We start from the raw sequence: 26,583 nt of genomic DNA, 5'->3' as shown, positions 1-26,583 counted from the left end.
GCGCTAATTGACTAATTGATAAGGGTGATTCAGATACTGTCTCAGATAATTTCTAAGGCAAGGAAAGACTTGGTTGTGGAAGTACTAGTGCAGCATACTTTTAAAATTGTTTTGAAGGAAGTCTTCCTTTCTTTGTTTTCTCTTTCTTTGATTTTGATTTATATCTAAAGGATGAATCAGATACTACCTCAGATAATTTCTAAAGCAGGGAAAATGTAGCATACATTTAACAATTTTTCTTTATTAAAAGGTTTTGACATTAAGTATTTGTTATTGTCCCAAGAAATGTGAATGCAAGGCAGTGAAAAACAAGGTACAGTTATTTTAATTGTAAAGCAAGTTTCCTTTTATTTGTACCAAATACTCATATACAATTCACAAAAAAAAAAATTGAAATACAAAATTACTTTTTTACTTTTAAAACATGGTAACACTTTAATTACAGGCACATCAGTATTCACAATTATAAATGAAATCGTATCAATTTCACATTTATCTTGTTTGTGACAAATAAAAGGCCATGTCTAATTTTAAAATAAATGTACCTTGTTTGTTAATGCTATATTCCTAAGCTCTCCTGTCAAAACATTAAAAGTATGCTGCACTAGTACTTCCACAACCAAGTCTTTCCTTGCTTTAGAAATTATCTGAGACAGTATCTGAATCACCCTTATCAATTAGGTAATTAGCACTTACTTGCCAAGAGACCAGATAAGACATGCCTCTCTTATCTAATGCATCATGTAGAATATTTCACTTTTATAATGATATACTTTGATATGTCATTGTTTATTTCTATAATACCTAATGTGCTTATCTTATCTAATCAGATTTTATTTATTATAATCAAAATTTAACCTAGGCACATGCATTAAGACTAAAGGATATGGTAAGGGTTTATTATCATCCATACACCGAAATGAGTTTTTCCTGCACTAAATTATTCAATAATGCATGTACCTTTGTAATGATTTACAACAATATAAATCCCCTAAAAAATTTCAAAAATCAGCGTTTATATTTCTCATTGCTATGTATTTGCAACTCAAAGGCTTTTATCATCAATTATTTAACACATTATTTTGATGTGAGATAGTAATGGGTATGGGACATAACTCCATCCCTAAACAAAGATTTTATCACATAAACTGACACAGCTAACCATAAGTGCATGGGCTTCAATACCATCGATGTCATTTTGGTTTAAATGTTTTTATTATGGAGTTGTGAGCCCCTAATTATAGATTTTTATTAATCAAATGTGTATTTTGCTTTATCAATGATAAAATCTGAACTAAGGCATTTAGGAAAATTGCTGGCAGGATTTTGGAGTACTAAATGGTCTCATTAAATTGGCATTAAAAATGATGTTCTCATGTGCTCCTGTAAAAGAGAAATTTGACAAAATGATTTTTCCATTTTTACTCCTAAATCACAACTATGATGTCACCCTGAATACTAAATATTTATCTGCTATATGCAAAGGAATGAATGTAAGGAAGTAGATAAAGAGTTTTTGGCAAACGCTTGTAGTATCCTTAAGAGTGGATTTATGGCTGCATAGTGATAACATACATGCAAATTATACTAGTACATGGGATTTTATAATTAAATTGTTTGTTAGTACTATATAATCATTTTTGCACTACAAGTTATCTAAAGCTTTCAAAGGTTGTATGATTCAATAGATTTAGTACCTATGTAAAGGTAGTTACAAAGAAAGATGCAATGAAATCAAAATCTGATGGACCTTTTTGCTAAATAAGTAGTTTGTAGGTACAGCCTGTTGTAAACATAATTAATGCATGTATTAATCAAGAGGATCATGTACTGACAACCATCCAGGCAGGTGCACAATGTCCATCATTACCAAATTTGGAAACTTAGTAAGCAAACGAAAAGTTTTTGATTTGTAAAACTGTACATTTATGAAAGATATCTTAGACAAGATTGCAAATATACCTGGATTAGGTGGATGCTATAAGATGCAAAACAGAGAATTTATGAATAATTCTTTTCACTAAGAAATTGTCAAATTATTACTTTTGCAATACAGGAAGAAAATTCAAATCTGGGTCAAGCCAATATATTATGAAGGCTGTTTTAGTATTTCATCTGCTTGATTATGTTGATGTTCTTTCATAATGTGGCAGCACTCGTAAGGAAAATAATACTTTAGAGTGGAATGGCCTCACATTAAATAAGACATGCATGAATAACTATGCAACTTTCCCTTAATAAATATAGTTGGTTTTAATGCATCATTTTAAACAGTTTTATAATATACAGTCGACCAAAAAGAGAAATATAAAGTTGTTTTTCAATAATAAAACACTATGTAAATTAGTGGGAAAACGGTCAGTGTATATAAAAAAGTAATGATTGGTGGGTGCATTATTCATCAAAATTTGGTTAAAAATTTACTTTTGCTCAATATGGTTATTTTATAATTATCAAAAATAACATTTCCAAACTTTTTTGGTCGAGTGTACAGATCAACAGTACAGTATGTCTAATTGTTTTGTTTTTTTTTTATTTTTGGGTATCTTAAGGGGATAACAACTCTTCATCTTGGCAGGAAAAGTGACATAAAAATTTTCCTTGGGTAAACATATGTATATTCCTATACTTACTAATGGTTATTGAATCCATGCTGACATTTGAAGTTAGTCAGTGTTTTTTTTTTAAATCTTTTAAGAGATAATCACAGAGGGTAGCCATCTACAAAAGTCCGTGTGATCCAAAGGCAAGCATATATTTCAGAATAATTGCGATAAGTGCCATTTTGGTGTTAAAATGAAATTTAGTGGACTAATATCTGTGTTGTTTCCAATGTATTTATTGTGGAATTTTGAATCTGATATAAAGAGTTGTTATCTCTTTAATTTGCACTTTATAAAATGATTATACAAGTCATTACACTGATTACACATTTCGGTTTCTTGATTAAGGATTTTTCTAGTGAAGTGTGTATTTTCTGTTAGCAGCAATAAAAGTTTGTCTTGAAATAATGGAATTTCTGTACTTGCTGGCAATTGCTCTACCACTACTTTTATTTTAGACACTTTTTTCTGCATAAATAAATAAATAATACTGCAGTTTTCACTAACTTATAAAGATGTAACCAGTAGCAGATTAATTCCACTGCACCTAACACTTAACGATATTTACATTCCCATGAAGAAATTCAAAACATTTTACAACAAATTATAATATCAGTCTCACCATGCTATCTCAAAATATGGTATTTCTGAATTTCAAAAAAGTTGCCCTATGTATAAATTTTAACTGTTATGGATTTGAAGCCTTATGCTACTACCATGGTAGGTACTTACTCTGAATGTGCTTGTTAACTTTGGTAAAATGTGGTGGTGATAATGCTGTTAAGCAAACAAATCACCACCTTTTAATATATTTTAATCTGGTCACAACACTAACTGGAAAAGCACTCCAAGAACGCAGGCCTCTGCAATGCCAGGCCTTTTCTCAGCAATTTTTACTAACTAATGAATGGCCACCAATGTTTTATCACTTGTTACTTTGTTCCCCTGTGGACAGTTTCTGAAAATTTCATTAAAATCTGTCCAAAACTTTCCCCATTATGTTGCTAACAGATAAATGGAATCAAAAACTATTTACTTTGCGGAGGTGATAAATGGCAATGCATCGTAAGATCTGATGAAGTGCTTTATTGAAAAATTTGGCATAGCTACTGTACGGCACAAATAACGATTATTATGCACAAAATTGAAAACACATAGACAGTAATTAATTTTCTATGCAGTTTTATTGTAAACCAGTTCCTATTACACACATTTTACATAAACCTTAACATATTAATACCCTATACAGTTAAATTCTAAACTTTAGTTCGTAGAAAGATTGAAAGCATAATTTCACCGTTTTCTGAATCCCAAACTACAGACAATCCTCTCTATAGTGTTCCTGTCATACACAAGAAGGGTGTCGTGCTCCCGTGAGAATTCTGAAATCCTGAGCTACATGTATCTTATTGTCTTGCAAACTCACCAAAAATCAAACAAAATAAACTAAGCAATAGTTATTAGCATAACATTGTCACACGATCTGAATATGAAATATAATATTTTACCAACAAAATTTTACTACAAGCTTACTTTGCAGCACGGCACAAAATTGTCAAACATGCAACTAATAATTTCTCATTTTTAGCCAACCTTTCAAATGGAAAATATACCATTAGGCATGGCCTTCATAATTTTGCAAATCTTCACCATTCAGCCATTAAAACTGTTCAGATCGTACATTTAAGGTTATAGTATATGGCATCGCACCATTCATGCCTAAGATAGGTTCAGACTTGTTTCTTGTCTCACAACTATGGCCATTTGTAACTCCATATAAACTAGGCCGGCTGACCTCGTTCATCCACTTTCTTAATGTGGGTGAGAAATCACCTTTACTTCTTTGAAACTCCTTTTTTTGTTTTGAATTTGACTGTGAAATATTAGGCGCCCTTTTGGTGCCAGGCATTACTATCGACAAAAGCACTGGAAGCAAAACAAGACCATGGAAAGCACCAAACAAAATCACCATGAACATTATTTTGAAAAACGTTCTGAAAATATACACGGACGATGCACATAAAGCTAGCACACCTAGTATCGTGGACAGAGCCCCCTGAAGAATGGGAAAACCAAGGGAAAACAGAGAGGAAGAAAGTTTTTTCTCGGTGCAACCGTTGGCGCTAATATATGCATATGCAATGTGTGCTGAAAAATCAACAGAAAACCCAATACACATTATCAGATTGATCATAGAGACCGAATCCAGATTAACATCCCACCACACCATATAACCCACAACACCTGCCTCTATTGATGCCACCGACAAAGCAACCCATAGTGAACAGATAGGATTGGGGATCAAAAGTAGTGAAATAACTACCATTGCACCAAGAGCAATGCCAATATTTTGTAGAGTATTGGGTATGATCGCTACGTATTGATCGTAGAAAACGAAGGCAGGATGGAAGACAGTGACACTCAAATCGACATGAGCATTATCAGCCAGGCGCCTGGCAAGTAGAACCAGTTCCTTTTCTTTAGACGCTGTGGTGGTTTGAACTGATTGTACCAGAAATCGGGAGGCCACTATATTATCTGTGGTATTATCCATGTGTATATCTAATGAAAACTTTTCATTCCTAGGCAAAAACTCGCGTTTTAGCACATTAACAAAATTGGTTTCATTAACTGTCAAGCTGTACTGCTCTATAAAACTTAAAAAGTCTCTCAGCCAAAATTCCGTCGTGTAATTGTCAAATATATTCCTTTCATCCTCAAAAGATTTTATTAAATGAAACAGTTCTGTTTGTACGGTACCATCCCAATAATCCAACTTCCCTTCTAAGATAACCGATATTTTTGGACCAAACTCTTTGAAGTATTTTTCCTCTAGGTTGTAGAAAGAACTGGCATAAGAAGCATCATCGGCCAGGTTTTTTAGTTTGAGGCCTTCTTTCATTCCTGTGATTCCCCAAATAGCTATGCCTAAGTAAGAACCGTATACTAAAATCACAGAAACTTTGGTCGGAATTTTATTTAGAAAAGGGCCATAATAATCTCGAAAGAATTCCATCATGACATGCTGATTCAAATCTTCACCCTCTTTCTTCTTTGACGGCGTTCCACCGGTGCAAAATATTCTGAATATTTTGGAACGATTTTCTGAAATGTCAATGTGAAGCATTTGCATGTATTTGTACACATAATTTGGCTTTTTTTATTGAAGGTGTTTATTGCACTGCATGTCCTTTTATATAAAAAATATATCCGCTTCTAATGAATAGAGGGCCTATACGTATTTGTGCTAGACAAATAAAAATAAATATAATAAAAATTAAATAGTTAATAATAAAATAAAGGCTTTTAAATTTATATAAATAAATATCTTCAAATGTTTGATTTGTAAAAGGCTTACTTTCAAAAATATGTTTTTCGATTAGGTCGACCTTTGCGGAGTCTCATAGGTACAAAATAAAAATAAAATGTGCACAGAGTACCTAGCATTTTTCAATGGAAAAATATATTACATAGCAATGTAGCAACCTATACCTGCTTCATCCGTGGGTATAACCTTTGTACACACCATGCAATGCCTATTTGCCGCCTCGCGCCTTCCAATAAAAACCATGCTGGCAGCGAAAAAGGTTATTTGGAAAAAGAAGTCAAAGAGCACAGCAACACCTAAATGAATAAATAAATAAATAAACTTACGGATATACCAATGAAAAAATTACAGTAATGAAGTGTATAATAATGGTTTCGTGACCACCGTTCCAGTAAAATGAAGAAAATTCCTGCAATGCCTGTATTTATCAAAATATTCCATAAAATTTATGAAGTGAGTATTTCGAAAGAGTTCTGCACACGGCAGCCATAAATTCTATCAAAAATGAATTCATATTGCAATAATTCAAACATTGAAATCGTATACGTATAATCACAAGAACTGTTCATTTCACGCAGAAAGAGCGAAAGATCGAAAAGTAAAAAAGGCTTATGGCACTCTTCAACTTTAGATAAAACTGTAATCGCCAGTTGATCCTACCTGTGTATAGACAAAATATTCTGACAGAAGGAAAATCAGTAATGGCGCCAATACCAAAAGACAAACCATCCGTAAGCGTAGTGATGGTAATGGAAACGGCTGCTTCAGATAATGTCTCCCCCATGCGTTTTTCAACGGTGTCGCGTGGATTGGTCTGCCGCCATGCGGCTATCATAATAAACATATCGTCAACTCCGATTGCTGCAAACGATAAAATGTACATATGATCAAAAACCTTTTCATTCAACATTTGAGGAAATGTTTCATATGTTCTAAGAAAATAAACTCATTTAACCAAAGCATAATTAGGCCTAGTCTGTATTATGTATGCAGCATTTAACTGAGTTTTTACCAGAAACTGTTTTATAATCCAACCAAAGCTTGTTTGTAAATAAAATATTTTTCCTACCACTCATTCTCTTTGACATGACGAAAAATGAGACAATGTGTATTTTAATATCTTTAAATGACGACAGATATATGTATCTAATTTTTTTATTTAGGAAATGACAATTTAAATGCAAACAAACTAATAGAAAAACAGAAACGTTCTTTATTTTAAAAAATACTATGATCATCATGATGTGAGTTTTCAATGAACGGAAATCCCCAAATCTGGATTCTACGGAAAGAGATATTGACAGTACTCAATAAGTTTGACCCACAGAGCAAAAGTAATTTTTCCTGTAGATTTCAAAAAGTTCATCTCAATCACCAAGATATATCATGGCCCTATCATGCAATAACTGTCTAGTTTTTTTAAGTTTCTGAGTCACTCTTGTAATAGAAGTACTCTTGATTGTTACGAATAAGATATGTAAACTCGAAAATGGGTTTATATATTGTAATTTTCTCATCATTTTTGGAAAAGTTATACCGAGTAGGTTTGCTGTAATCTCCAGGAAAATTCCCTTTTTTTCTATTGAAGTCTAACGTGCATTTTATGCCTTTAAGCGAGTTATTCTCTAGTTTCCTTATTCAAAACTCATAGCAAAATACTTCCCAAATGCCAATCTGAACATGAAGAAAGATAAGCCTCGATGATGACATTGAAGTACAGTTACTTTAACAAATCTGTTATCTTTAGATTTAAGTTTATTCACTTAAGTTGCTTGGGCATTACTTCAAACAGCTTAAAGATAGAACTCACCTAGAATAAGAAAGGGCGTTGAAGCTACTATGTCAATAAAGGGCACCCCTGCATGAAGCATAAGTCCAAATGAAGACACTATGGCTAAACCTGCGGAAACAACGCCTATTTGACCCAACCATGGCTTACTTCGTACCCAGTCCTTCATGATACAAGTAATGACGGAGAAAGTTATCATCACTGTAAATGTTACACTGAATAAAGGTATGATTGACTTGGCGTTTGCCCCAAGTTCTTTCTCCAAGGTCTGGGAGGAGTAATATGCCACTATTATGTCTTTGAAATCCATGTTTTTCATTGTATCCAAGAACGACGATTCCCACATTTCTGCCAATAGTTCATTTTGTGAATCTAAATAATATACTAAATTAATAGCATTTGCGGAGATTATCAGATTTGATTCGTCAACGATGACGCCACCGATAGAACCTCCAAGGAAAATGGAGGTTAATATTTGCGTCGGTAGACCATTTGCTCCCATCGTGTGTGTTATCACTTCTGTAGTCGGATATGTAATGTTCAAACCAGCTATTTTTGAAGCATTATTTCCTAGTAAGAAAAAAAGAGGGTTAGCTATTGCGCAAGAGTCCTGCCACGTGGCACAGACGTCGGCATACGTGTATGCTCCCCCCTTATCATCATTCACCGACATTTCTAGCACACGGTTGTGCAAATCAATTATTTCTGTGAGATAACTGAATTGCAGAATGTTCTCTCCATCTAAGGATGGCACGATGATTAACCGTCCATATTTTCCCAGCGTGGTCATTCTTGTGGCATCAAATGCTCCGGAATCATTGGTCGAAAATAACCTCTTAGTTGTACGTTGCTCCTCTTTCGCTCTTCCGTGTTCTGGCGTAAAAAGATATTCCACATCTGACATTTTTAAGGAATCGAGTCGATACATTCCTGAACCCAGTGTAGCAGCCATTAAAATAGGAATCAGCAGGAAAGGATGTGGGTACCTTGCTACAAACCTCCCATACCGACCAAAAGCCCTGCTCAATGGTCTTTCGATACAGTTCCAAAGGCACCTCATTTCTGGAACAACTGGAAGAACGAAAACCTTCGTTAAAATTATTTGTATTCAAATACATCCCATAACATCTACCCGCTGTGTGTGTTTTACTTGCAGATTCTATTAGGTAAATGTGCGCATTTGCAAAATTGTATGTCATACACAAAACAGGTTTATGATATTCGCCATTTTTCAATATCGCAAATCAATTTTTTCGGTATCTTTGAAGGGTGGGAACGCCTAGTCCTAAGGCCCAAGGGAGAGTGACTTTTGAGGATACGGGTTTTAAGGCGCAAACAAAAGGAAAGACAAAAACACAAACAAACGTGCAGTTAAGACAAAATCACTAAGACAATTGAACATACAATAAGACAAACTCAACTCAATATTGGCTTCCAAGGTTCCCTCGCGGACAGAGTGCAAAAAGGATTGCTCTTGTCAAGGTTATCACATATCAGTCGCTGTTGGGAAATCAGGTCGTGTTACTTAAATAACTAACAGTCTATTTTCATGTAGCTTTATATACTCAAAAGCCATGAATGAATACCTATCAGCACTCTTAACAAAATCTCCTCCTACTGCTTTTTATATAAAAAAGCCTTCATCTGGAAAATTCACAATCGCTAAGTGCATGGGCGCCGCCGTATTCTTTTATTGATTAATTCTAGGTCGCTGTTGAGAAAACAGGTCGTGACGTAAATGTAAGCCCTGGGGAGCGCAAAATAGCATAAATATCAGGTGAGAGCCGACTGATTCTCTTTGAGAGAGTCGAGTTGCAAACAAACAAAAAAAAAAAAAAAAGCTAGTGACTTGTCTCACGGTGTGGGACCATTTCTTCAAACTGTGTTGATATAGATACCTTTACTCGGGCTGAGTTGAGTTTGGGAGAGTTGAGTTTCAAACACAAAAAACTAGTAACTTGTTTCACAGGTGTGGGACCATTACTTCATCTTGTTGATAGGGACCTTTTTTCGTGCTGAGAAAGGGTAAAGTATAATTATTTAATACGCTATCCACTTAGCATTGTACTATATTGTATTGTATTTTATATGTACCTATTCACGTCGACAGCTACGTGAAAACGTCGATAGCTTGCGTCTACTGTACTTTCGATGAGTCGCCGGGTTTTAAACAATTGAAAAGAAAAAACAACTTCGTAACGTCTTATGGCGCAAGTCATCATGTTTTGCTGTTTAATGTTTTCGTTATTTTTTAGCCATTACAAAAATCTTCAGTTGAGTTGCATCCATGATTAGCTTGACGATATGGTGGCAGGGCACAGTTGTATGTTTTATTCTTGAGAGATCGTGAAATCAGGACAAAAGTTTTGAGCTGTTCAAAATGCAAAAAATCTTGGCTAATTAACAGGTCCTGGGTACATTCTTAGATGATTCCTAGTACATTGTTAACCATTCTTATGTATTCACTGAGAATTGTTAAGCATTCGTCAGCTGACTACGATTTGGCTATGAAAAGCAGGGGTGAAAGTTTTTGTATACCTGTCTTAAGGGAATATTCCTCTAAATTTCAAGAATAGTTAAAATCACATTTACAGAATGGTCCATTAAAACGACCAACTTCCATTCACCCAATTGCGCCATAAGAATTTTATTTTTTTATATTCTGCAGAAATTGGAAACCTTTAAGGTAGTCAAATTTCAAAATGCTTCCTCTATAAAGACAATGAGCGACGGTAAATTGAAATTGCAATTAGCTAAGCGGTTTGGCTCTGTTGAGGGGTCTCACATGTCCTTTCCTTACCTGTCAGATCTTCACATCGCACACTGCTGAAAGGCCAATTTTACCGTCGATAGCGCTGTGAATAAGGTAGGAGACAGACTTTTATCTGGTCTTCTTGTTATACAGCGCCATGAAAACACACACCCGTTGCTCGTTATTATTAATTGATCGGTATCAGAATGCAAGTTATGTCAGGAAGGGGTATTGTTTTCTGCATTCAAAGATCACGTGATATTCCAGTTTGGCAATAACTTTTTCGTGATTGGCTGAGCCTCAGATATTTTTATGCCGTTACTTCCTAGTCGGCTATTCAATTCGTTTCTAAAAAAACTGTTTTCTATTTTCAGCTTGTCACTTTTTTATGAAAACCTGTTTTCTAGCTTCATCTCAAACGGACGGGCTGGGTTAATCGTAGCCGAATCTGAATCAGTTAAACTCAAGGTAAGTTTTATCACTTACTGTCATACTGGTCTAAACATGTTGACATCTGTCGGTTATATTTACCCAGTTACGTTTTTGAAAATGTTAAAAAAGATAACCCATTAAAAGCTATGAAAAAACTTTGGTTAAACATACATCTAAGCAACGTTTTTGTGTTAGCAGGGGTATTAAAGGCTTTGAACAGGGGCGGATTTAGGCCGTCTTCTGGGTCTTCCGGAAGACGGTCAGATTTTCAAGTTTACATTGAAGGGTATCTAATTTTTTTCTGTCGGAAGACGGTCAAAAATGGAAAATAGATAACCAAATATAATATGGAAGACTGTCAGGAAATATTTCTGGATCCGCCCCTGTTGAATATGTTTCATTGTTCTATTACTGATAGGGTCTAAAACGCTAAAAAGGCATCAAGTCTATCTTGATTAAAACCATAGCAAACTGAAGAAAACAATTATGATTGGTGTCCATTTTCATGCCAGTAAAGCTATTAATTGCTCATTTCAATGGTCGTACCTATTGAGTGATTACCCTAGAAGTTTGCACTCATTGAAACTATAGGCCTAGGCCTATATATTTTTTATTTCTTACTGGATGATGGACATGTGAAAGCTAAAACAGGTCAATAAATTGTTTATTCTCTCGCCATTGCATGTAGTAGGTAAATAGGCCTAGTTTTGTTCATCCTGACATCTCACTCAGAAATACTGATATATATATATATATATATATATTTAACAAGATTACAAAAACAGCGAAACACAACAGTAGCCTAAGTCAAATTTAACCCTTATTTACTGAAATACCTTATAGTCTGTTTTCCTGTTGCTTCATTTACTCCAAAGCAACGATTGAGTATCTGTCAGCTCAATACAATCCCTTTCTAGCCTTTTTTCTGGAACATTCACAATCGCTAGATTTAGGTGCATGGGCGCCGCCATATTTTGTTTTTTATTCGCTATTATGAAATCGGGTCGTGACGTAAATGTTAGCCTTGGCAAGCGCAAAATAAAACCAGTACAAATATCGGGTGATCGCAGACTGATTCTCTTTGAGAGTCGAGTGTCAAACACAAAAAAAGCTAGTAACTTGCTTCACAGGTGCGGGGCATTTCTTCAAACTCTTGTTGTTTAGGGACAAATATTAACACAGTTAAAACAGGTTTCTCAACAGAGACCGATTATACAAGGCCAAACCTAAAAATAGCGTGGAATACACATCACTCTACATTTTTACAAAAATACACTCTTTATAAAATGATTGAATATTCCAACAGAACATTACATCCGTGATTTCAGTAGCCTAAGGTTTCAGTATGGTTTCAACTTGGACATAAAAAGATCTTATTATGTCCAAGGTTTCAATAAGTAAGACGGATGCAACATTCAACCAGACCATTAGTGTTTTTATTATAATCATTATTATTTCATGTTCTAACTTTAAGTGACAGTATTTTTGTTGAACGTTTACCGTTTGAGTTCCTTTTGGCGATCAATTGTTCATTAATCACCATTTTCTCAAATAAATAAATAAATAAATAAATAAATAAATAAATAAAAGAGGAGTTGTGCTGAATCCCAGTGTCACCCTATTATTCTCCAGTGCAGACTTACATGAAGAATGTCGTGAAAGCCCTGCTCAAGTTCTAGAAGTACTGACTTAAACTGTACGATCGACCCGTTTTATTTTGGTGTGAAACATTGTGTGAAACATTGTCTAGGAGAAAGAGAAATCCTAAATTACATATAGGCCTACAAATGATAATTCACCATTTTACAATTTCTGCATTATCACTGGTCACGATCGACCCGTTCCTCAACAAACGCCTTTCTCAGTTTGTCCAATAGTTTTCTGTATCTCTCCTTTTCAAACACCCCAGTTTAGAGTATCCCAGCATTGCCCTATGGGACACAAATCAAGAGATTAAATAGGCCAGGCAATCCATTTGCTCAACTTCGTCTCAATAAAAAGTGGTTGTGAGCAATTGTTTTCACCACACAGTGTTCAGGAAACGTCGTACAAACATTACATTGAACACGGGGTTAGCCATCAAAACAACAAACTTCAAGAAGGAATCTCAATTTATCCGAAAATGAAGGAATTGACTGCAATTAAGTTGATGGACCCATTCTAAGCGCGGTTCTTTCTTTGCAGTGTCAAAAGAGAATTCTTGAACGCTGTGATTTACCCGGGGGCGTCTCGATAGTCCGAAGGTTCATTGGTCCGAAAAGTGGTAACATTTTCATCGATTTTTTAATCAAGGGTTCATTGGTCCGAAGGTTCTATAGTGAACATTCGGACCAATGAACCTTCGGACTATTGAACCTTCGGACTATCGCTACGGCCCCGATTTACCCTAGGCCATCACTTAACTGGGGAGTGTAGGGTTTAGTTTGCCTTTTATTGTGTTAGAGGAGCAGGCTAATACATCTAACACAAGAAGTTAATCATTTGCATATTTGATAACTTTTCAATCAGGGTGGTACCCCATTACCCTAGGTTCTAGATTCCGGTATTGCCAGCTCGATCTTGATTTCATATATAACCCATATCAGCAATACTAGTAAAAGCGACTCCATCACAATGTATATTTTACAAGCTAGCTTTTACGTTGCTCTGGGTATACCCCATGAGTTTGTAGGCTACATTATTTCATTTCCACCCAGCATTTCATTGCAACAGCAGCAAAGAGCATTGAAAGAGATCACACTCAATCAAGAAATGCCTAAACGTGAGTATTTGTATTTCAACAGTGATCCTGTATTATACCCAGTTTTCATCAGAAACTTTAAAACTAATAGAGAACAGACAGTACCAGACTTGAAGCCAATAATAATAATAATAATAATAATAAATAAATAAATAAATAAATAAAAAATAAATAAATAAAAATAAAAATAAATAAATAAATAAATAAATAAAAAAGCTATGTCATACTGGAACCAGAAGCAAGTTATTTCAAGGCTTGAAACTCATTACAGACTCATTTCGGACAAAAAAAAAAGAAATCATCAGAAAAAGATAACCATTGTTGCTGCTATTGAACAAATGTATCATCAAGTGGAAGTACATCCTGATGATCGTGATGCCCTACGATTCCTATGGTGGATGGCAGATCTCAGCAAACAACCAGAAGAATAACAAATGGCAGTGCACACGTTTGCCACTACTAATCTGCAAGTTGTACAGTCTACGCTCCCCCTCAAAATGCAGAAAGGGAGCATTGATGAAGCTGAGAAGATGATCATTCAGCTCACCACGCTACTGCATAAAGGTGTATTTCATCCATCAGTCAGAAACAAACATAGACAAACAGCCAATAGGACATGTATTAGGCATAAAGTGGAACATAGAAAATGAAAACATTTGGATACTTTGTCCGTGAGAGGGATGTAAAGGATACTCGAATAAGTATTTTGTCATTTATTGTATCAATTTATGACCCAATGGGCTTTGCAGCATCTAAATGCATGGGCACAGTGGAGAGAAGGTTTGGACAATTTACAATTGAAGTCGCAAGATGTTAGAAATCAACTTATTTAGCAGATATACAGTCCCTTGAGCCATTGCCTCATTATCTGGCTACATACAGCGTTGTTTTCTACCTGCTGTTTGTTGATATTAACCAGCAAGTATATTGCAACATAGTCTGTGGGAAATCACATGTATTGCCTCTGAAAACAGTGACTGTTCTATGAATGGAGCTGACAGCTGCAACATTGCCTGCGAAAGTTCACAAACAAATCTTGGAGGAGCTTCAAGTGCCCATTGATCATGATATTCATCGCGTTATTTTCTGGACAGATTCTATGATTGTTCTCCAGTTTATTCAGAATTCTGCGATCAGATTCCACGTTTTTGTGTTTGTTGCCAATCGTCTTTAAATGATACATGATGTTTCATGGACACCTTCGCAGTGATACCATGTTAATTCTGATCATAACCCAGAAGATTACCTTTCAAGGGGAATACAGCTCAGAAGTGACAGTGGTGAAGACATACAGCGTTGATTACATGGCCCAGCTTTTTGTACCAGCCCGAGTTATACTGGTCGAAAAAAAAAAAAAAAAAACAGATAATCTACCCACTACACGAACTTCCAGGAAATGATGGAGAAGTTATGAGTAAATCAGCTCAGGTACATGCCATTGCGTCTTTGGAAGTATTTGATGGTGTAGAGCAATTGTTACATCATTTCTTTATCACTTCTCCAACATTCAGTGGTATCTCAATTGCAAGCCATGTGCAAGCCATGCAGGTGGCGTATGGGAGCGTTCAATCAGACCAGTATGGAAAATTATGCGTTCTATCTTGGGAAATAAATTGGTGGATGATGAGACATGACTTATCGTGCTTGCTGAAATTGAGAAAATCGCAAATGATCGCCCATTGATACGCAAAGCAGACCATCACTACGACTTAGAAACCTTGTCACCCAACCAACTACTGTTGCTGCGTTTGAATCCCTCCTGCTTGTCTGCTGACAATTTCACAAAGCATGATCAATATAATGAACAGTGGAAACACGCACAGTTACTTGCAGACCAATTTTGGCAGAGGTGGATTAAAGAACAGCAAAAAAAAATTCAAAAATGAAATGCTTCATGTAAATTACTGGAGTTGAATTCCAAAATACAATAAAAAATCAAAGGAAAACAAAAGTGCTCTGTGTTACCTTTATGTTACCAATTTATTTAAAATTGTTTAGTATGGCACTCAATACTAGTATTTTGCCAGAAGCATGACTTGAGTGCACTATTATTCCAATCTATAAGAATAAAGGAAATATGAATGATCTGAGGAACTAACGACCAATTACTGTACTTAGTTGCCTGGGCAAAGTATTCACTCCATATTGTGTAAAAGATTAGCCGATTTCTCTAATAACTTTTTGACATATAAAAAGATAACCAAGGTTTCCGAGCCAACTATTCAACCATTGATCACATATTTACTCTAAAAACTTTGACATAGATATCTTGATCTCATTTAAATTTTTTTTGCTTTCATGGTAAGGCTGCCTTCGATAAAATATGGAGAATAGGGCTATGGTACAAACTAATGGATCATAATATAAAATTGAAACCTTCTTTGCAAATATATATATATATATATATATATATTCACGTGTATGCCCTTATCATTCTTAACTTTACTTAATTGGTCATTCCAAACGATGGCATGTGATGACCTATTGGTCCTAGGTCTGCAAGATAATGTCAGAAGGTCATTGATTACTATGGGGAAGATGGAAGCCAAGTGTTAACTTACATAGAGCTTAAAAAACCTATAAAATTCCTAAAAATTCAAATTTTTGGTGGTTTGACAATCATATTGCCTTTTTAAATGAGATTGTTTTTGCACTATGTTTTTTAATTGCCCACTTTCCAGGAAGGTCCAATAATGATTAATAACAATTGTGGACCAGACACTGCACCATAGGGTAGAAGAACTTGCAATGTGATCATGAATTGGATTATAATTAGGCAATTTTGAGTTTTGTTTCGTGCACCCAATGAGCCATGTGTAGGTACCCAGAGCAGAAATCTACTTTTGTATTTGTCACATTTTTCTCTAGATATGCCTCAAAGACGCAAAAAAGAACCATGTCAAATGCCTACTTGGCTACCTGAAAACAAGAAAGTTGCAATTGTTGGAATCGGTTGTCGTTTCCCAGGGGAAATTAATAACGTCAAGGACTTTTGGGAGGTAAGTGTATCTTTTTTAAAACATTAACCAGGTTCCGATAATGCAACAATAGTTCCAAAAAGTGAGTAAATTAAGTTTGTAATATCATATCTTTATCACAGCATGAACTGTCCTTTGAAGATAATTACAACATATGTGGAAAAATTAAATGTTCAATCCCTTACGAAAATTTCCTATAGGATTCCTATAGGAAATTTCCTATAGGATCCTATAGAATTTCCTATAGGTTCCTATAGGAAATTGGCCCAATTTCCTATAGGATCCTATAGAATATCCTATAGGATCCTATAGAATTTCCTATAGGTTCCTATAGAATTTCCTATAGGTTCCTATAGGAAATTGGCCCAATTTCCTATAGGATCCTATAAGATTTCCTATAGGATCCTATAGAATTTCCTATAGGTTCCTATAGGAAATTGGCCCAATTTCCTATAGGATCCTATAGGAAATCTTATAGGATCCTATAGGAAATCTTATAGGAACCTATAGAAATTTATATTAACTGTTTTGAATATTTTTACAGCTTTTTATATATTGTTGGAACTTAGGCAAAATTGGTTATAGGCACTGGTCCCTCAAAACAAAAGAGAGTATCATGTTTACATTCTTTATTCAATATATAAAAATGTATAAATGTACATATTCCACAGTATGCTATGCAACCAGCTTACTAGAGAATTGTTTCATAGATTTTTGCAAATTTAACGATGCTGCTACTGCTTTTGAATTATAAGTTCTATAAGTTATCACAAGGATCAAATATGTCTTGTCAAGCTGTGGCATCACTGTCTTTTTCTTGTGTGCGTTCGAACTCCTGCCAGAATGAGTGGCTAAAACCTCCCTTGGCCAGATTGTGTACATTGTCAGCATACTGCTTTAGTCACTTAATAATTGAAGAATTTTAGACAAAAGTCTTTTGCACATTGGTCAACTTTACTGTGATAGTCTTCTTAAACTCCGTCTAAGTTGTGTTGAACCATTTGCAGACACAATCTAAAAGAAAAACATTGTGAATTTCAATTAATTGTACATGTCTACAAAAATGCAAAATGATGAAGGAAAAATTTTCTAATGAGATCAATAATAATCATTGCACCAATTTTATTTTGAGCATTTCATAGCCTTTATTAGTTAACTGTTTTTTTCAAAGACAAGGTATTAAAGCTGGATAATTTGTAAAAAAAAATTTTTAAGAACTTGAACATATTTCATAGAACCAAGCCCACAGGAACAATCAGAAACGAATTTTAAAATGCAGAAATCAGCAGTGGAGAAAACTCTACTCTGGTTAAATATGCAATTGGGCCATTACAGAGCTGTCAGGGCCAAGGGCCAGGGCCAAGTCTCAAAAACTCATGGAAAACTAATTTCCGAGGGTAAACAGTAATTCCCTATATTCTGACCAGTCTTTGCTTGACTTAAATCATCAGTCCAAACCACAAAAAAAGCAACTCCAAGTTAAAATTTATAGCTTCCGTGTAAGCAAAATGGTCAGATTTTCACAATGCACATTTCATTTCCAATATGTATAGGTAAGCAAAAAATATTTTTAAACAAACTATGGTGTTTACCTCACATTTATGGTTGAAAAGAAATTAAATGAAAAGAAAACTTGGCAAATAAACAATCCTGAAGAACATGTGAGGTAATGAAATTTGCCCTGACAGCCTCTCTAACATGTTAATTGTATGTTATTTATTAGCATAGGTCTTTCTCAGTTATATATCATGATGGTTCCTTTGAGGCAGTTGTGGATAACATTAATAGATAATTTTTAATAAATCACAAACCAAAAGTTATATGAAATGTAATTTTTTTTTTAGATTCAACTGCATTTATAGAAATATTTTGATGAGCAATTGATCACAGTTTTATAAGAAATAAAGAGAATAAACAGTATTTCTTTGTTGGCTAAAAGGGAAGCTATATTTTATAAATTATAACTTGTTTAATGTAATATAGATATGATGTTTACAAGGTACACTACAAATTAGATCAATCATCTCATTTTCAATTTGATTAAATGCCCAAATGATCCAATGCATTACTGTTATACATACCTTCCTCAATCGATTTTTCTACACTCTGTACCCTTCCACTATGCTCCTGAATTTAAACTATAGCTGTACACTCATTTGCTGCTTGTCTCATATAAACAAAGACTTAGACAGGATACCACACATCTGATAACACCTAATAGGTGGTTACTGTTACTAGTGTAACAATAGCTACAGGAGTAGTGACCTAATAATAGGTGCCAAGCTAACAAAAGAAATTCACAGTTGTTGAATCTATGGTTATGGTTGGTGGAGTAGGGCATTCTCTAGCTAACATCAGTTGCAGGCCCGTAGCCAGCAATTTCAAAAGGGGGGTTCTTTTTCTGAAAAAGTGGACCTTTTCCCATAAAAATGTCATGTACCTGGATCAAATTTTACCCAGAGTGGACCTTTTTCCAGCATAAGGGGCGGTTCTTTCGAACCCCCCGAACCCCCCCCTGGCTACAGGCCTGAGTTGATTTCCTATAAGATTTCCTATAGGATCCAATAGGAATTTTTGTAATGGTCTGAACATAAATTAAAAATCAAAATCATATACTAATATTTAAACCAGATTCATTATTTTTCATTCAACCTGGCTTATAAAAATTCCCTAAATGAATTATATTAGCATAGGATTTTCTATAGGTTCCTATAGAAATTCCTATAAGATTTTTGTAATGGTCTGAACATGAATTAAAAAAAAATCAGCTTCAATGATTTGGTACAAAAACATTTCTAATGATAAAATATTTCTCTATAAAAGATTACTTTAAAATGATCAATTTTTTTCAAAAATTCTTTAAAAAAGAAATTAAAGAATTTCTATAGAATCCTATAGAAGACTATAAGATTGTGCATTATAAACAATAAAAAGCATTTTTGCTTTAATAGTGATATATAATTGACAATTCAACTGATAAAATGGACCTATATCAAATATCTATTGTTTAGAATGATATATGTTTATAAGATATGCATTTTTCTCAAGATTTTAACTTACAACAATTTCCTATAGGATCCTATAGGAAATCCTATAGGAAATGTGCCCTATAGGATCCTATAAGATTTCCTATAGGACCCTATAGGAATCCTATAGGATCCTATAGGAAATTTTCGTAAGGGATAATAGCCATCAAAACAGGGAGCCGTGACTACTGGGGTTATATATATATATATATTAAAACTTACAATGACAATGCATACCAGGATATTGGCCTAGTGTGTATTTGGTGCAAGCTTTCAAAAAGGGCAAAATCGATGATCTACACGATTATAACTTTGCAAGAACTAAATTTAGCTTTTTAACTTTGTTTTACTTTTTGTATCCAAGGTGCTTCTTAAAGGCATTGACTGTACCAGACCACTACCAGATGACAGATTTGATGTCAACCATTTTTATCATCCTACACCAAAGACTCCAGGCAAGCTGTACGTGAGAGGAGGGGGCTACCTAGAGCAAGATCTATTGTCCTTCGATAGACTGTTTTTTAAGATGCCTCCAGGTATATTTTTACATTGCAATTTTGTATGAAGAAAACATGTACTGAGGTTGAAACATACCACATATAATGTGCAATAATGCAAAGGGATAACACTCTTCATTTTGGCAGGGAAGGTGGAGTAAAACAGATGTTCGTGGTGTGAATATCTATCTAGAATACTTGCCAATGATTAATGAATCTTTTTCAAAATAAAAAAATATTGTAGTGACCACTAAATCCACCGCGGTCACTCTCTCTTTCTCATGGTGTGGTTTTCTTCAGTCGGTCTTGCCCAGGTAATTTTGCCTGTGTGCCTGTTTGGTAATGATGTTGTCCCATATGTCTCAAGTGCCTGTTTGGAATGATGGTATCCCTCTGAATGGCTCTCACGGAACATGGTCAAAACTACCCTCTTTATCAACCGCTTGGTAAGAAACGTATCCCTCTCACTTAGGAGCTGCATATTAAAAAATAATTGGTGTTGAAGTATTTCAATGTTTAAGCTAGGTAGGTCAATATGTTCTTCTACTGGCATCTCTAATTTACACAATGATCAGCTTCGTAATTGTTATGTAATAGTACAGTTAAAACTATGGGTACCCTTGTAGCCTGTTTTCTGGAAAATGTGACTTAAACAAGAGCATAACAGACATCTTCTCCCAATTTTCTCAGTGTTTAATTTATTCCGACCAATGAGAGAGCGGTAAATAGGCTCCATTTCCAGCCGTTACATCACCTTCACATGTATCTCCTACTTGGTTCACAAAAATAGCTACCTTGGTCCAATCTGCAGCAGCTTTGATCTTGCTACGTGAGAATTCGTTATCACTTATCGTCATGTGTTACATTTTCAAAGTAGGACTGACTTGGGTCACTTCCAAAGTTTTCTTATTTAATAATTTCTCATTATTTTTTTTCCTCAGTGCTTGTAGTTTCTTAAATTTGCTTTATACGATTTATGTTATTTCTTTTATATTATGAATATTAGGGAAGTGGTTCCTTTTAGTTCATTTTAAAATTTCTTTTAAGTATATTTTTCTATATTTTGTTTATATTTTGCTGTTTAATATTATATACTGGCAGGTTTTATCTGACCACATGGGACCCCGTTATCACTCGTCAATGCGTCGTACGTTTTCAAGGTGTTTTTAAATAAACCATCCTAAAACCCACATGTAAATGGTTTATATCTAAATGAGCTCGTGAACAATTAATGTAAGTTGTTGCTGATATACCTACAAGACCAAGAGTCAGTTGATAAACCAGACACTAAATCATACATCTTAGACCCCATTCCCATACCTAGATCAATCTAGGTATGGGAAGGGGGTCTTAGAAGTACAACAGTCCATTAGGCATGTTGTGTTAAGCAGACCTTGCTGATGATGTCTGATCTACTTTTATTTTGTAAAGTGGACATACACAGAATTAGAAGTACTTGAAACAGTTAAAGTCATAATAACACTTCGTTTTGGCCAAAAATTGGATTTTCCTGGCGTAAACGGCAATTTTCCCAAATTTACCAATGGTCAACGACCCCATTCCTGCATTCAAAGTTAGTCCAGGGTTTTTTTCCTAAACGCTTGGTTTTTTGTTAAAATCTCTTAAGAGATTTTAACTGACGGAGCCCTCTCTAACATAGCCTATCGAGCGGGGTTTTCTGATGACCTACTTAAAACCGTGGGAAAAGCAGACAACAACAACACTTTATTACAATAAAATAAGATTCATACGATATAATCGTCTTATTGCTCAGAATGCATTTATATCCACAACGTGTGCAGTTCTGGGCTATTCGTTATCCGACACACCGTACAAAAACTCGCAACTTACGTCTGAGAATTGTGCTATATCTCATCCCGCCACATGTTATTTTTGTCTCGAATGCACGCGAGAATCCGCGTGATGCGCCAAAATCCTTGGCAACGAATGCCTTGATGACCGGGAAGAAAGGCACCGAAAGCCCTATTGACAAGCACAGTTTTTAATTTTACTACAATAACAGCCGTTTTAGTGGTGAAATGCAATATAATATATTTCCGTGTGTTGTTTAGAATGTATTTCTTGTGGAATTTTGAATCTCAAAGGAAGAGTTATTATTGCTTTAACAAGAGTAATAAAGGGTTGAAACGCTTGAGCATTAGATTTTGCACCATTTTTAGTGTTACAGTACAATAATTTAAACAGATAAATAGACTGATAAAGTTCAATATTCAATGAAATTCAATGAAACTGCTTTCAGACGAAGCAAATCACATGGATCCTCAAGTCCGTCTCCTCTTAGAAGTGGTGTGGGAGGCCTTCGAAGATGGTGGAATTCCAGCAAGGTCCATCCGAGGGACTAACTGCGGTAGGTGTAGTAAACGTTGCGAAGGCCACTTGTACTGCTACCCTGAGCTGTCTTTGCCTTTCCAAAATAAATGTTTACAGGTGGAGTGGGTTGTACAGTTTGGTAAAATGTCAATATGGACTTAAGTGAATATCATAAACATTATCACTGCTGATCCAAAGGTGTTTCAGCATTAGTTCAAACCCCAACAGTGTCTTGATTGAATGTTGTGACGTTGGCTTTTAGTTTGTTTAGCCATCAGAACATGAATTATACCTTTAACCAGTATTTATTATCAGAATTATTGTCAGTGTTATAATCATAACTTACCAGATTTCCAGTATGTAATCTTCGAGACAAGAAAAAAAAATGGCTTGATTGAACCAGACCCCTCAACAAGACAACGTTTTAATCGATTCTTATTCTTTCAATTTTTAATACAGGCACTGTATGTGCTTGATTTGTTCTGATCACTGTGCCTGTCTGCTCCATCGCCATTACCATCCACCACACCTGTTGAACATGTTCACTGATAAACCATATTTTGTTTTACTAAAAAAAATAACTGGACAACTTTGATAAAAAATTTCCTTTCAAAAATCTGCATAAGTGGATTGCCTTTTTCAACACTAGTTTTTTTTGCGTTAATATTGATAACTTTCGCCAAAACTCAACATAAATTGTAAAGATACACGAGTTAACACATCCTTTAAGAATAATACCCCATCGATACACAATATGTAAGAGCCAGCTTTCTCAGATATTTTTAACAATGGCAATTCTTTTTTTCCCTTTTGTGGTCTTTTCTTCTGAGATTTTTCTTAAGGACTGGTGGGTACAGGTGGTTATTTCCTCTAAAATTTAATTTTTACTTCTACTTTTGTCTAAATTTTACCTATCTATTTTTACAAAGTGCATGTTACATTCTGATTGCGCTTATACATACAGCTAATGGAATTATATGACTTGCATTTGGTAATGAGATGTTGAATGTGTGCTTTCAGGTGTTTACATGGGGGTGACAGCTAGCGAATACACAACCTTAACATCTGCAAGATCTGACGCTATCAGTCAATACTCAAACTCTGGCACTAACAGTTGTATGGTTTCCAATCGTATATCATACGAGTTTGATCTCCGTGGACCTAGTTTCTCCATTGACACAGCTTGTTCCTCTTCACTGTATGCTGTTCATCTAGCTTCAGAAGCCATCCGAAACGGTGACTGCGACATGGCAGTGGCAGGGGGGGTCAATGTTATAATGATGCCAGAAATCACTATTGGATTTTGTCAAGCTGGCATGCTGGCACCTGATGGTAGGAGCAAAAGCTTTGATTCCTCTGCTGATGGGTACTGTCGAAGTGAAGGGGCTGGGGTAATTATTTTAAAATCATTGAACAAGGCTGTTGAAGATGGAGACCGGATTTATGCAGTCATCCGCGGTGGTGCACTCAGCAATGATGGCAGAACTCCGGGCATTGCCAACCCAAGCTATTCCGCACAAGTCAATCTTGTATATCGTGCTTGTCGTCACGCTATGATAAACCCACAAGATATACAATACGTGGAAGCCCATGGGACTGGTACACAAGTAGGTGATGCCACTGAAGCCAACGCTCTTGGAAAGACTATTGGTCAAATTAAAGATGCAAAAACCCCACTTTATATTGGCTCAGTTAAGTCAAACATTGGCCATTGTGAAGGGTCATCAGGCATTGCTGGGGTCATCAAGGTTGCTCTGATGATACACAATGAATTGATACCTCCAGTAGTACATTTCAAGTTGGGCAATCCAAAAATAAAGTTCAAAGAACTGAATATCAAGGTTCCAAAGGAATTGATAATTTGGCCTTATGTAGAAGAAATGCCTTTGATTGCTGGTTGCAGTTCATTTGGTTTTGGAGGTGCAAATGCCCATGTAATACTTGAAGCCCCTCCTTCCACCAATGATCTACTTCTGCCAGAACATGAATCAGGACCACAAATTAAGGTAAAGACAAAAAATTTCATAATATATTGGGTGGATAGATTATGTTTTCAATTTTATTATATATCACATAGACCAGGGGTTACTATTTAACCCAGCTTCTCTATGTATGGCATTTATTCTGGCATACCAAATCTGTGAAATAACTTATGCCATGTGGCATCTTATGCAAAAATGCATGGCCAACTATACAATGTCAGTATTAAAAACTAGTCTCCTGGATAACGTAAATCTTCTCTCATGCTTATACACCAAAGGCTATATCTGTTTGACTCCAACACCTTAACAAACAAACAAATAAACAAACAAACAAACAAAAACACACTTAGGACAGCTTTGTATTTAAATTGGAAAAAAATTTGTTTTCGCGTGAATAGGTTGTGTTGATATCTGCAGCAACACCTACAGCATTGTCATCACGCGTTGACGACTTCATTGAGTTGTTTCGCAAGATACAGGATCAAGAACCAGAGAGATTCTATGATGTGGCAGCTACTACTTGCCTGCGCTCACATCATCATCAACATCGCCTTGGTGTTCTTGGGAGAGATGCGTCCGAAATTTTGCATTCTTTGGAGACTTTCAAGACACAGAAAGTGGCTGCTGGTTTTGTTTCAGGTGAAGCTGTGGATTCAAATACGCAAACACCACTGGTATTTGTTTTCAATGGCATGGGAACACAGTGGTGGGGAATGGGCCGACAGCTTGTTCACCAGGAACCAACATTTGCCAAAACAATCCAGGTATGATATGAATTATTTATAAAATATTAATCTTGTCACTGTAATGCTATAGCTGTTGGACATATAGCTAGCATAAAAACTTGGCACTTACTGTTGAATATTTTTTCCAAATCATTTTTCTTCAATTTTTTCCTATTTTTCTGACGGATAAATGAAAAAAAAAAGGATTCAAATCATGTTCTAGAAACTTCTAACTATCTCTATAGTGTCATTGTGACATCACTTAAGTAACTTAATTACCCTTACTAAACAGACAAAATACATGGCTGATTTTTAGTCATACAACAACAATCAATAGTGTTAGTAGATCTTTGTACATTCTAGCTGACCCACCTGAAACATTATGACCTAGCCCTGCGGGGATTCTATCTAGTGTCTGTTAGGGTACATGTATATACACCAAGCTTTTAAGTGGGTTGGTCATATTTGATCCATGTATCTGTTAGTCTGCAAATCAACTTGTTCTGAATACTCCCTTTAACTGACTAATTGTATGCAAAATTTTTTAATAATCTGTGAAGGCATAATTGAAATATGAAGACTTTTTTTAACAGAACCATGATCTCTCATACTCATATAAAGGGCAGTCAAAGAGTACTTCTCAATGAAACTATTGCATATTATGTAATGTTACAGACAACACAGTCAATTAATTAATTTAGTACTACTGACACACCTGACTACACATTTATTTATTCACATATCTCATATGAAATAAATGTTTTTAAAAACAGTATGTTTTATACCAAGACATACCTAGTACCTATTAAACTGAAACATTCCATGTTTACAATGTCAAGTCTGTACATATTAGTTTGCTCAGTGATACTTTTTAAATACAATTATATGGTGGATAGTACTGTGGGTGCCAAGTTAAAGCTTTTTTTTAGAATAGTGAATTTGGGATCTGTGTGGAGCCCATTGCCAATGACACATTTTAATGTTTATTAGCCCATAGGAGTCCCAACTTGGCATTTTTTTCCATGTTACAGGAGGGAGACTAGTGTCTAATTAAAATGGAATCGGGGATTTTATTGTTGTCTTCTGTGAAAGTAGGACCTAATTTGCTATACATAATTATAAGTGATTTTTAGTAATATTAATCTAGGATATTTCCAAATGTTAAATATCTCAACATCAAAAAGGTATTTTACTTATAAAAGCCAATCATTTTCCCAATTCAGAACTTTGATACCTGCTTGAAAAGGTGTGGAGCAAAGTGGTCAATGCAGTGGCTACTAATGAACAATCAGGATGAAGATTTGATAAATCAAACAGGTAAATATCTGGCAATTTGTTTTTATTTTGTGGTTAATATATATGTGTAAATCTAGCTTACATAGTACAGAAGAGATATCATG

General features: G+C 35.1%; 2 protein-coding genes and 1 long non-coding RNA gene across 6 annotated transcripts in view; 1 reads left to right on the top strand and 2 right to left on the bottom strand.

The window, feature by feature from the left end:
• Window positions 1-3,768: 3,768 nt before the first annotated feature.
• On the bottom strand, window positions 3,769-11,832 carry LOC106168616 (patched domain-containing protein 3). 3 transcript variants are annotated; one of them, XM_024075662.2, is made up of 5 exons: window positions 11,741-11,832; window positions 7,742-8,791; window positions 6,592-6,792; window positions 6,096-6,227; window positions 3,769-5,708 (listed from the first exon to the last, which is right to left on the bottom strand). In XM_024075662.2, the coding sequence occupies exons 2-5, from the start codon at window positions 8,778-8,780 to the stop codon at window positions 4,264-4,266; spliced, it is 2,817 nt and encodes a 938-aa protein (XP_023931430.2). In that variant the 5' UTR covers window positions 8,781-8,791; window positions 11,741-11,832; the 3' UTR covers window positions 3,769-4,263. The 3 variants fall into 3 exon arrangements, with proteins under 3 accessions (XP_023931430.2, XP_013403203.2, XP_023931431.2); XM_013547749.3 differs by lacking the exon at window positions 11,741-11,832 and adding an exon at window positions 10,521-10,674; XM_024075663.2 differs by lacking the exon at window positions 11,741-11,832 and adding an exon at window positions 9,142-9,386.
• The window catches only part of LOC106168614 (uncharacterized), a 25,192-nt gene continuing 9,394 nt past the window's right edge, over window positions 10,786-26,583 (top strand). Inside the window, exons 1-7 of one of the 2 annotated variants that reach the window (XM_087007470.1) lie at window positions 10,786-10,940; window positions 16,513-16,643; window positions 20,013-20,184; window positions 22,406-22,513; window positions 23,497-24,482; window positions 24,857-25,222; window positions 26,407-26,500. In XM_087007470.1, the coding sequence (XP_086863596.1) occupies window positions 16,515-16,643; window positions 20,013-20,184; window positions 22,406-22,513; window positions 23,497-24,482; window positions 24,857-25,222; window positions 26,407-26,500 (1,855 nt within the window). In that variant the 5' untranslated portion in view covers window positions 10,786-10,940; window positions 16,513-16,514. Of the gene's footprint in view, window positions 10,941-13,302; window positions 13,666-16,512; window positions 16,644-20,012; window positions 20,185-22,405; window positions 22,514-23,496; window positions 24,483-24,856; window positions 25,223-26,406; window positions 26,501-26,583 lie in introns of those variants that run through there. The other variant, XM_087007463.1, reaches the window with a different exon arrangement.
• LOC147764313 (uncharacterized) lies at window positions 17,237-19,292 on the bottom strand. Its single transcript, XR_015333322.1, has 2 exons — window positions 18,704-19,292; window positions 17,237-17,636 (listed from the first exon to the last, which is right to left on the bottom strand). It is a non-coding gene; the product is annotated as an uncharacterized LOC147764313 (long non-coding RNA).

Source organism: Lingula anatina, chromosome 1, assembly GCF_051362555.1.
Source record: "Lingula anatina isolate TDL-2025a chromosome 1, LinAna3.0, whole genome shotgun sequence".
NCBI lineage: Eukaryota > Metazoa > Brachiopoda > Lingulata > Lingulida > Lingulidae > Lingula > Lingula anatina.
This window is presented reverse-complemented; position numbering and strand designations above follow the sequence as displayed.